Here is a 12752-nt window from a genome sequence, read left to right as displayed (position 1 = left end):
GATGGTATGAGAAGGCTCATCTATACAATCTTATAGTATAGTTGAGTCTAACTGGTTATAGTTATTATATATAGTTTGGATTATAGAGTAGCAGGCGGTATAGCAGAGGAAAAATATGCCATCTAGACGGGTTGTCCCCTCAGATAAAAGACATTCATAACGTATTCACGGCTTTATGACGTGAGCTTGACCAATTTATTTGTCTATAGCAACTCTTCTGCAATCATCATCAAAGTCAATCATATAGATTGTTTTTTGATTTTCCTCCTGTACCAAAGCTTGTCAGATAGTTAATTATTCTTCATATGTTTAAAAAATAAAGTTTTGTATTTTTTATATAACCTTTATTTAACTAGGGAAGTCAATTTACAATAAGTCGAAGGAATAAATAGCTTTGGTACTGGACAATTTGTGTACTCAACAGTGCTAGATGGTTGCCTTTGGCAGGATAATAACAAGTTGGCTAGAGCAGAAACAGACAGGCACCCAGGCTAGAATACAGACCATTATTATACAGTATGTGTACATCATGTGAAGGAGAAGTTATTTATAGAAGCAAACCAGGAGGAATAGAAGAGAGCAGCTGAGTTTATAGCAGAGAGTTGACAGTGTAACAACGAGCCTTGTAAGAGAGCAGGTGGAAGCACCAGGTGTCAAAATATGGGGGAAAGGATTAGTGCCATTCCTCATTGGTCGAGTGTTCTGATTGGTTTACCTGAGTATGGTGGCCTAGGAGGTACAGGGGGACAGAGCAACTTTCCCACAGTGTCAGAGAACTGTGTGTTGTTGACCTCTTTTACACTGTCTAGACTCCGGCTACTGAAGGTGGTTCTCACTATGTTGGTGTACAAACATATAGACAGACATGCATCAATCACTGCTCATTGGGTTACAACACGACACAACATATCACAACACATCAGACGATGTAGACTAGATTCTAGATCTGTATTAGAATGTAATCATAGTCAATAACAGAACATTTGATAACAGAGGTAGGGATTCCTGTCGGGTGTTGTAACTGATCATTTATGACAGAGTTACTACATTTCAAGATCTTCTTAGCCTAAATATAAAACATGGGCAGGTGGAGATTTGACAGACTGCACCTTAAATTTGTGGGGGTGGCAGATAGCCTCGCAGTTAAGAGCGTTGGGCCAGTAACCGGAAGGTCGCTAGTTTTGAATTCCCGAGCCGACAAGGTGAAAAATCTATGAATGTGCCCTTGAGGAAGGCATTTCATCATAATTGCTCCACGATCGCCGTTGAATGGCAGACCTTGGGTGTGACCCCGGCTCTCCGAGGGTGTCTCAGAGAGAGTGTGATATGCAAAAAACACCTTTCCAATTCATACATACATATATATGTGTGAAATAGGACAAATACAAAATGATGAATTATTAATAACAACAATCAACCACACCTCAATCTTCTTATGTACTGAATATCATGCAGCTGACAAGTTTTAGTTGATCTTAAACCCTCGCTGTGCTGTTTAGAATGCAGTGAGAGAAATCACACTGTAAATAACACTTCCCTGTTCTCTCGTGTTAATACGAAGGTGCTCTTCCTGTGTTAAGTTCATTCTTCCACAAACTGGTGTAAAAGAGCAGGTTTGCGCATTTCCACTTAAGCTGAGTGACGACACCTTAAAGTGGCACACCACCGTGCTTGTGGATCGACGTGATTTTTAAAAAAACACAAAAAAACAGGTATATTAAAGTTCCACATATGTTTTATATTTTCTATAAAATACTAATTTCATGAGTTAATTTTCCCTGAACCTCTAACCTTCAGTGAAGTTTCACAGAAAGCAATCAAACAGCTGAGCTTTTTTAATTACACAAGGGCCCTTCCAAACTAGATTTGAAATGCCGCCCCACTGGAATATGTAAAAATATAAAGCGCTTATATAACATACAAAATATACAAAACAGGCATCTGTGGATAAAAAACTGACACGCATATGCATTTATACATATGGATAACCTTCCGAAAAGGCGTATCCCATCAACCCTTGGGGAATAAATGTGTTTTCACGCGTTCTGATATTAATATATAAAAAGCATCAATTTAATGTGTGTTTGCATCCAAAAATGGAACCCGATTCCCTATAAAGTGCACTACTTTCGACCAGAGCCCCATGGGCCTTGGTCAAAAGTAGGGCACTATATAAGGAATAGGGTGCCATTTGGGATTCCTCGCATGTCTGTTGTTGACTGTGAATACTGATGGGGCTGAGAAGGAATAGACCTCATGGGGAGAGGCTGTCATTGAAGCAGATGTCTCCTCTCCAGACAAAGTCTGTCACACTCTCACCGGTCAGTCTGTCAACTACACTCATGTCCGGACAGATGACCACAGCTATGATCTCTTTGACTGACTAGGATGAGAAGCGACTGTTTAGCAGGCCGCTAGTGTCTTGGTACGACACATAGCCCAGGATACTTTGGTGATGTAATGATTTTGGGCTTATATACTCATTTACTGGAAAGAGAGATGGAGACAATGACTGAGATGACATACAAGACAATGAGACATGTTTTACCTTTGTCTGGTGCAGAAAGGTTAGGATCACTTCGGGGTAGTGTGGTGTCACCTATTTGATGAGGGGTCGCCCTCTAGAAAAAGCAAACAAGACAGCACAATACTGAAGCTACAAAATCCATAAAGGAGAGTAAGATATTTTGACTTATGTGGAGTTCAGGTTTTACAGTCTTAATTTAGAGAAATCCATACTATGAGTGACATTTCATGCCGGCTGAAGAGCTCTTTTGGTTCAGACTGCAGAGATCTTAATTAAGGTATTATAACTGTACTTGTCTGAGTATTGATTGGTTTGTGTGTGTTCACCTGTGCAGGGTCTAGGGGATTGGGGTAGATGGCACTGACGGGTCTCTCCCTGGAAGAGAGGCAGGAGTTCTCTCTGGAATGCTTGTGTTTGTCCTGGAGCTGGGGAGAACCTGGAGGGAAAGGTGAAGAGAGAGGAGAGATTTAGATGTAGATTTTATTGACAGCTAGTCTTCCTGGGGTCCAACACGTAACAAAAAATACTTTAAAATGTACATACATTTAAAAACATTAACAAAAGACATTAGTCTTACAGGAATACATACAGTACCAGTTAAAAGTTAAGGGTTTTTCTTAATTTTTTACCATTTTCTACATTGTAGAATAATAGTGAAGACATCAAAACTATGGAATCGTGTAGTAACCAAAAAAGTATTAAACAAATCAAAATATATTTTTTATTTAAGATTCTTCAAAGTAGCCACCCTTTGCCTTGATGACAGCTTTGCACACTCTTGGCATTCTCTTAACCAGCTTCACCTGGAATGCTTTTCCAACAGCCTTGAAGTAGTTCCCACATGCTGAGCAATTGTTGGCTGCTTTTCCATAAACCATCTCAATTGGGTTGAGATCAGATGATTGTGTAGGCCGGGTCATCTGATTCAACACTCCATCACTCTCTTTCTTTGCTAAATAGCCCTTACACAGCATGGAGGTGTGTTGTGTCATTATCCTGTGGAAAAACAAATGATAGTCCCTCTAAGCGCAAACCAGATGGGATTAGCGTATCGCTGCAGAATGCTGTGGTAGCCATGCTAGTTAAGTGTGCCTTGAATTCTCAATAAATCACAGACGGTGAGGGGGTGCTTTGCTGGTGACACTATCACACCTCCTCTTCCATGCTTCACAGTGGGAACCGCAGAGATCATCCATTCACCTGCTCTGCGTCTCACAAAGACATGGCGGTTGGAGCCAAAAGGACAGATTTCCACCAGTCTAATGTCCATTGCTCATGTTTCTTGGCCCAAGCAGGTCTCTTCTTATTATTGCTGTCCTTTAGTAGTGGTTTCTTTGCAGCAATTTGACCATGAAGGCCTGATTCACATAGTTTCCTCTGAACAGTTGACATTGAGATGCGTCTGTTACTTGAACTCAGAGAATTTATTATTTGGGCTTCAATCTGAGGTTCAGTTAACTCTAATGAACTTATCCTCTGCAGCAGAGGTAACTCTAGGTCTTCCTTTCCTGTGGCGGTCCTCATGAGAGCAAGTTTCATCATAGCACTTGGTGGTTTTTGCGACTGCACTTGAAGAAACTTTCAAAGTTCTTGACATTTTCCGCATTGACTGAACTTCATGTCTTAAAGTAATGATCGTTTCTCTTTGCTTATTTTAGCTGTTCTTGACATAATATGGACTTGGTATTTTACCAAATAGGGATATCTTCTGTAGCCCTATTGTCACAACACAAATAATTGGCTCAAACGCATTAAGGAAATAAATTCCACAAATTAACTTTTAACAAGGCACACCTGTTAATAATTGAAATGCATTCCAGGTGACTACCTCATGAAGCTGGTTGAGAGAATGCCAAGAGTGTGCAAAGCTGTCATCAAGGCAAAGGGTGGCTACTTTGAAGAGTCTCAATTATAAAATATATTTTGATTTGTTTAACACTTTTTTGGTGTTATTTCATAGTTTTGACGTATTCACTATTGTTCTACAATGTAGCAAATAGTAAAAATAAAGAACACCCTGGAATGAGTAGGTGTGTCCAAACTTTTGACTGGTACTGTACATTACTACATATTAGAGAACGACCAATAATCGTCTGAGATGATATATCGGGCCGATGTTGGCCTTTTCTAGTCTATTGGCTCTTCTGATAGTCCCTCTACATAGCAAAGCTGCTGCTATGCCAGCCGCCATTCACTGCCTGAGCCACGAGCACTGCACAATGCCGAAGCAAATCAGCAGCAGCAAGCTAGCTCATTCTCCAACAGAAAGTTGCAGTATTGAGAAATGGATGAATTGACACAGTGACCAAAATCAAACTCCTGTTGCAAATATTAGTTTAGTTAATTCACTATTAATAAGGCTAGTGTTGATGTGCCCTTGACATGCATGCAATAAGCAAGTTAGCTAAGCAGCTATGTGACCTGTTAGCAAAGATTACAATAACTAACTCTTTCATCTGTGGTGTTAGCTAGCTAGCTATATTAGCTACTATGCTAGTTAGCTGGCTAGATAAACATGGTGCAAAGATATCAGATAGGAGCTAATGGCAGAGAGGAAGAGTGAGGCTCAACTCGGCGGAATATCTCCTTCCCTCCAGCTGGTGGCATTTAATTAGATGTTTTGCCCACCAAGCAAGGAAGCTTTTGTATGGAGGTCAATGAGTGTGGATTTTGGTCAACATAAACATTTATGGCTTATTTGCTACTTAAGGTTTATTTGATCTAATAGATGTTTCGTAATGCTTAAGTTGTTACGAGTGTACTGATATAAGTACGACACATGACATCCTGGCAACTTTAAGGCTAGTAGCATAGCATCTCTCTCCATTGAATACACGTGGTTGTCATCAACCCTCATTGAATATTCAAAAGAAGATGACAATAAATTAGAGATATCCACCAATCCAAAGAAAGGATAGGCAGGAATTACAGCCCACCGTGCTGCTTTGTGGACAACGATTGTAAGGGCGGAGTGACATGTATCTTGTCAGTATATACATAATCTTTGCCAATGTAGCTAGCTAACGTTAGCTGGTTATCATTTTGAACATGCACCATTTTCTGCAACGAGCCATCTGACTTGCGGTGTAACGTTAGTTATTTACTGGTGTGCTAATCTGACCAGCGATAATCGTATCCGTAAACTGTCCGTTCATAGTTGGATTAGACGATTGTCGTAATAGGAAGTGTTTTAAAGGAAGGAAGTGTTTTAAAATGCCTAATGGACAGACTTGAGTCAGACAGAACATGCATCATCGTTTCATATTTTTCCCCCCACCCTCATTCTCCTCGTTAGATATTATACACATTTATGGCTTGGTAGCAAATGACATCGCCATTAAGCTAGTTCTCATAGTATCAGTAAACAGCTCTAAGTGATATGAGCGATGGAGAGAGATGCAAGGAGATGTGAAAAGGAGGTGAGTTACAGCCTCGCTCTATCCAATCGTAGCAGTAGGATGAAGTTACAATATACATATGCTTTAACTAGGTTAACGATATCAGATAGGGGAGAGGCGTTGTGTTATTTGTTTTATTGGCGAGAGAGAGTGAGAGAGAGAGACAGAGAGAGGAAGAGGGGGGGGGGGGGGGGGGAGTGTGAGAATCGGTGTTAAACCAATAATGACACAAAAAACACAAGTGCAAAAGGTGGTCTTGTTAGACAAGCATTACACACAAATAAACGAGCATAGAAGCTGGCAGTCAACAACCATCGACCAACCAACAGCTCCCTGTTCCACATCCTCCACCCTGGCTGTTTCCATCTCACTAACCTCAGCACATAAAAGACCTGTCCTGCGGGGCTGGCTGTCAGATTGTGGTGGCGCCAGACACTCATTCCAGGGATAATGTGTACACAGACGACGCACGCACACGTGTGCACAGATACACGCTAACACATTACAGGCAGTAATGATTACAGCGTATCACTGGCTGCCCATAGATCCTTTTCCATGACACATTATCTGGCAATTAGCTTTAGAATGGACATCATATGGGAATCTTACAGGCAGTTCAGTTTGCTGTACTTCTCTAAACACTTTATGGTCCTGGCAGTGGCTTTATAGGGGTCCTTCTGGTTGCACAGGAGCTGCCAAGGGGAGTGTACAGGCATCCAGAACCGTCTCCATGTAATTCTTATGTTTATGATCTGCGTCGGGCAGAAACACGTGAGTGTCTGAGCGAGGGGAGATAAGAGGCTGGAGGAGCGATTAGATAGTCACAATCCTCTAGAGAACCTCCTAACCTGGCCGGCTGTGGCACCACGCTTCTTATTGGGCTTAAGAGACATTCTCTGTGATTCACAGGCGTAATCAACAATGCACCCTCTCAAGATTTGATTCGTGTCTCCATTTCATCTCTCTTTCTTTCTCCCATGTGTGCATTCACGCATCCATTTTTCAATCACACAACACTTAGTTTCTCACCAATCGAACGACATGACGACAAAACGGTAATCATTTTATTTATCCTCCTTCGTGCTATTTCTTTCTGTCTATTTTCATCTCTTTTGTCGTTTGGTTTATTTGGATGGGGACAAGTGCAAAACACATGGACACATTGAACAAACAATCGTCCGATGGGCGTTTCTATCGAATGCAAATTGTCAACAACCGTCCCTACAAGTCTTTTATGGAACACGAAAGGAAAGAAAGTCGTGCATAATCAATTCAAATGACATTGCATCACATATCAGCACGTTCTCACAATTACATGCACAAAGCAAATCTCATATTGTGGTGGCAGAATTTCTGGGGATATGAACCAAACCGGCGTATGGCTTTGTCTGAGAACTTGAACATGTGGAGTTTGGAGATCAGTGCACTGTGATTAACTATGTCAAAGGACGTGTTCATGTCACGGAAGACTGCTCCGACCACGTTTCCCTCATCTAGTGATTTCTTGATGTCCTCCAGTAGGACACCGTTTTCTGTTTCAGTGAAGTATTTGGGTCTGAATACAGATGGTTCCCAGTGCAAGTACTGATACTATTTCAGATATGATATGAGCTGTTTTTTTCTCTCTCTCGCTCGCTCTCTCTCGCTCTCTTTCTAGAGAGGTTATTTTCTCCCAATGTTTTCTTTCAAAGTCATATTTGTTTTCCTTTTTTTGCAGAAGAAAATTGCCTGTATGTCGGCAAAGTCCTCGCAGTGGAAAAGGAAATGCAGCTCTGTCTCGACCTCTCTTTGAGGGCAGAGTGTGCACAGCCTGTCCTCTCTGGGTAGCCAGATCCGCCTGTGACGGCAGGTCTCTATGGCCAGGCTGTGCTCCTTGAGTCTGTAAATAGTCGGTGTTTTTCTCCGACACGGTGGTCAGATAGTTTGCCACCAAGCACTGTGTGGAAGGCCAAAAAGCATTCAAGTGTGTTTTGGGTTATTGTGGTGTCTTTCCAATAGGTGATATATTTTTTATTTTTGTTCCTCATTTGGGTTCACCTCCCCCCCACCACTCTCTCTCCCTCTCTTACTCCTTCTCTTTGCTCGTCTTACCTCTGGCGCTGGACGGAGCAGAGCTGGTCACGTTGGGAGAGGCAGAATGATTGGAGCTGAGGCTTGAGGTAGATGGACTGGGCTGCAGGGACAAACAACTACATCAACAATATCACTGGCAAGTTAAGAATTATACACCGCCAGGATCGTGTGGGGGATTGGAATTCTCCAAATCAGTACCTTTCTCACGTCAGCTTTTGCAAACACACAAAAAAAAAGGAATTCACTCTGGTAAAAAGGGGAGGTTGGCGGGTAAATTCGTTTGGAATTGTACCTGCATGTTGAAGACTTCATCAGAGCTCTCCGACTGCCCTGTGATGTTGCTCACTTCATTGGAGGCCTGAGATGACAGCGATGACGATGAGTAGCGGTTGACAGCCGGGTAAGTGAGGGGACTGACCACAAACATAACGCACACATTTGAGAGAGAGAAATAGAGAGAGAAAGAGAGCGAGAGAAAGAGAGAAAAAAAATAGAGAGAAAGAGAGTGAGAAAATAAGATCCGTTACTTTCAGAATGTGGTTGTGCATTCATCTGACATAATACCATATCATTCTAATAAAAAGGCACAATATTTGGGTTTCAGAAGAAAATCACAGCCAAATAATCTCTCCTTAAATCACAAGTAACTGTTAGTGAGTTTTAAATTAGCAAACTGTCGATTTTAAGAGAACAGATTGAGTTTGGGTGTGTGTGTGTGCTTGCACGTGTATGTGTGTGTGTGTATATTTCACTCTGGGCTGTGTATGTCTATGCCTCATTACGCTCGTGAAGAGGTAGGATGGAGGTAGGATGTCACAAGTAGAGACTGGCAGGGTCACTGAGCACACACACAGAGAGCTCATTGCAGGTGCCAGTCTGCCCACCTACGCCCATATGGTGCCATACCAGGAAGTGAGATAGAGGGGGGGGGGTGAGTAGAGGATGCACAGACAGAAAGGGAAAAGAGAAGTTAAGATGGAGAGGAAAGAAAATAGTATGAGGAAGGGTGTGAAGAGAGAGAGGAAGAGGGGAAAAAAAGATAAAGCGAGACGAGGACAGTGTTTCTCACCTGCGTCTGGCCACCACGCGAGCGCCATCTGGGCTGATGATGTTGGGGACCGAGTTCCTGCATGAACTACGCGGGCTGCCGTTGGTGAAGTGCACGGGGCTGGCACGCACATATGCTGGAAACTCCTGGGGTGGGGATTAGAGAGAAGGGCAAACGGGGAGAGAGAGAGAGGGAGAAAGAGAAGAGGGAGGGGAAACCCGTGATTGGCCTATTGTTTATGCTAGCATGAGTTATGGCTGCGCTAACACAGGCTTGATGAAGGTCCATTTGAGGATTAGAGATTGGTGCTCCTGTTGAGTGGCCTTCACTAACCTGGATCCCCAGACTAGACTTCATCACATGAAACTGGTCCACCAGCTTCTTGTGTAGAGGTCTCATGTCCTGAGGAACAAACTTCTCGTGGACGGCCAGGCCATACTCCAGGATGTGAGCCTGGAGGGGGGAGTCGGAGACGGTGCATTTTTGTTTGCTAACGTTAATCTCTTCCAGATGAAATATCATCACAAAAGCTAAGCAGTTCTCCTAGTAAAGTGGGGCTAGCGTTTTCCAACGTCGGGTATCTGACCTGTTCGAACATGAGTTCCCTTAGTCGTCCGATCTTCTCCCCATCCTCAGGGTGATTCACGATGTAGTCCTTCACAAAGAACGCCTGCATGAACACAATTCATTGTATGCTTTCAGTTTACTTCATTGTGTCACCATGCATGTATGTCTGTCTATCTATCTGTCTGTCTCTCTCTCTCTCTATATATATATATATGTATTTTTGTGGGCAAAAGACAAAAATGAAGAAATAATATTCATAATGTAAACATGCTTTGCATAATTATGAGTGTGTGTTGCATATTCCCTGATGTTGATATTTGCAACCCTTGAGATGAGTGCAGATTAGAGTCGAAGCTTTTTAATCTGCATCACAATAAAAACACATCAGAAAATGAACAACAACAACAACTCAAAATCTCTTTAAAAATATTCTGTGGAAAGAGAGCAAAAGGGGGAAGAGTCGCCACAAAGGAGAAAGCAGGGTTTGGTCTCCCACACAAGGACGTTGTGGCAGGCTATCTCCAAAAAGACAGAGAGATATGGGGGATGGGGGGGACTCAAAAGGGGAGAGGAGCTCACTGCTTACGTCAAAGCCCCCTCCTAAACAGGCATGGTCCTATCTGTGTCTACCATCTGAGCGTGAGAGGCAACCTCTTACCATGACGCTAGCTAAACAATAACACACACAATTACCACCATGTGAACATTGTAACAGTGCTAGCTAGGCTACAGTAGCAGGCTCATCTCCCGATCGTTATCCCCGACACAAAACGCAGCTTTACGACCCCTGCTGTGACGCTGTGAACGCCACGGTCGCTTTGACCAAAAGAACTGCTGTGAAAGATAGTCCAAAGCCACAGAAAAAGGGACTTATTCCGTCTTAGTGAATCATAGCGCGGCTGTATGAATAAAACTGTCTGAAATCCATAGCCGAGGGTGGAAAAACAACCAATATTTGCATCAAATTAGACTTTTCTCTGGTGCTGGTTGGACTTGAGATAGGAGGAGAAACTCCAAGTGTCAAGTGACATTGTGAATCATTATAAAAACCTCAATTAAAGATGAAATGCTGGCAATAAATAGATATTAAATCAGGCTGGATTCTCCTTCAGGGCTGGAACTATAACCATGAGCAATAAATCGAAATATGAATACTGATATCGGCTTCATTTATGGCTGAACAAATTGGCATAAAAGTCAATTGCGTTATCCTAATAAAGAAACTGATTTATGGTGTATTGTGTAATATCATGGAGAATTAGGCATACAAAATGTGTATGTATGACGTTCTGCATTGCCTTTATGGATAGTATAGATCATCATTATATCCCTCAAATGGTACACACTTGAAATTAGTAATATGTTTATAAAATGTACGCATTGAATATCATGGTATATAGGTACATGAAACCTACTGGATCTAAACAGTCACATCATGTAGTCTACAGATTCAGCAGCAATGTATATCATCACATCCTTCATACAATGAGCCTATTGGATCAAAGCTCTGGCAGATAATGTACTTCAAGCAGCAACAGGTGGGCGTTGCGCAAACACAACCGTAGCTAGCTTAGCTATTCTCTCCCAGGTCAAACTCATTTCCTGTTACATCCTCATCTTTGGCTTCATCACATCATCGCCACCACCAGTTTAATAGAGGTGAGAGGTAGTGGCGGTCATGACGAGAGCAGACCCCTGCTAACTTGGCACCACCCTTAAGCCTCGCCGCAAACTCGACGCGTGGCGTTGCTACGCAACCGAGAGCCACTGTACAGTACACACAGACGCCGGAGGTCTCCTTGAAAAGGAGTGATTATAGCTCCGACGCTATGGCACTCCGTTATGGATTTGGAAAGAAAAGAAAGGGTTCATTTGACACTTAATTTACAGAGTACAGAGATTCAGGACTTTTATCTACTGTATGTATTTTTAAGTATATCTGCCTGTCGCTCTGTGTCGCTGTCCCTCTCTGCCTGTCGCTCTGTGTCGCTGTCCCTCTCTGCCTGTCGCTCTCTGTCGCTGTCCCTCTCTGCCTGTCGCTGTCCCTCTCTGCCTGTCGCAGTCTGCCTGTCGCAGTCTCCCTCTCTGCCTGTCGCTGTCCCTCTCTGCCTGTCGCTCTGTGTCGCTGTCCCTCGCTGCCTGTCGCTCTGTGTCGCTGTCCCTCGCTGCCTGTCGCTCTGTGTCGCTGTCCCTCGCTGCCTGTCGCTCTGTGTCGCTGTCCCTCGCTGCCTGTCGCTCTGTGTCGCTGTCCCTCGCTGCCTGTCGCTCTGTGTCGCTGTCCCTCGCTGCCTGTCGCTCTGTGTCGCTGTCCCTCTCTGCCTGTCGCTCTGTGTCGCTGTCCCTCTCTGCCTGTCGCTCTGTGTCGCTGTCCCTCGCTGCCTGTCGCTCTGTGTCGCTGTCCCTCGCTGCCTGTCGCTCTGTGTCGCTGTCCCTCTCTGCCTGTCGCTCTGTGTCGCTGTCCCTCGCTGCCTGTCGCTCTGTGTCGCTGTCCCTCGCTGCCTGTCGCTCTGTGTCCGTCTGTAGGTTTGTCTGTTTCCGTCTGCCTCTCCGTCTGTATCTGCCTGTCTGTTGCTATCTGTCTATCGCTGTATGTCTGTCGGTTGCTATCTGTCTATCGCTGTATGTCTGTCGATGACTGCATGTCGGTTGCTGTCTGTATCTGCCTCCGTCTGTATCTGCCTGTCTATTGCTATCTGTATGCCGCTGTCTGTCTGTTGCTATTTGTATGCCGCTGTCTGTCGCTATCTGTCTGTCGCTGTATGTAAGTCTGTTGCTATCTGTCTATCGCTGTATGTCTGTCTGTCGATGAATGCATGTCGGTTGCTGTCTGTATCTGTCTGTCGCTGTCTGTCTGTTGCTGTCTGTCTGTCTGTCTGTATCTGTCTGTCTGTATCTGTCTGTTGCTGTCTGTCTGTCTGTTGCTGTCTGTCCGTCTGAATGTTGCTGTCTGTATTTCTGTTCCTGTATGTCTGTCTCTGTCTGTCGGTTGCGGTCTGTCTCTCTCTGTCTGTCTCATGCTGTCTCTGTCTCCATCTGTCCGTCTGCCATCTGTCTCCATCTCCATCCGTCCCTGTCCGTGTCTGTATTACTGAATGCGCACTTTTTATACAAACACATGAGACAGACTGTACTGACATTC

General features: G+C 43.7%; 1 protein-coding gene across 3 annotated transcripts in view; it reads right to left on the bottom strand.

Moving 5' to 3' along the window:
- The window catches only part of LOC115133827 (dedicator of cytokinesis protein 4-like), a 147553-nt gene that overhangs the window by 10369 nt on the left and 124432 nt on the right, over positions 1-12752 (bottom strand). For all 3 annotated transcript variants that reach the window (XM_065021717.1, XM_065021718.1, XM_065021719.1), the window contains exons 42-49: positions 9633-9716; positions 9380-9499; positions 9068-9192; positions 8291-8411; positions 8017-8098; positions 2854-2963; positions 2549-2621; positions 716-835 (exon numbers count right to left, since the gene is read on the bottom strand). In XM_065021717.1, coding sequence (XP_064877789.1) covers positions 716-835; positions 2549-2621; positions 2854-2963; positions 8017-8098; positions 8291-8411; positions 9068-9192; positions 9380-9499; positions 9633-9716 — 835 coding nt within the window. The remainder of the gene's footprint in view (positions 1-715; positions 836-2548; positions 2622-2853; positions 2964-8016; positions 8099-8290; positions 8412-9067; positions 9193-9379; positions 9500-9632; positions 9717-12752) is intronic.

This window comes from Oncorhynchus nerka, linkage group LG8 (assembly GCF_034236695.1).
Source record: "Oncorhynchus nerka isolate Pitt River linkage group LG8, Oner_Uvic_2.0, whole genome shotgun sequence".
Taxonomy (NCBI): Eukaryota; Metazoa; Chordata; class Actinopteri; order Salmoniformes; family Salmonidae; genus Oncorhynchus; species Oncorhynchus nerka.
This window is presented reverse-complemented; position numbering and strand designations above follow the sequence as displayed.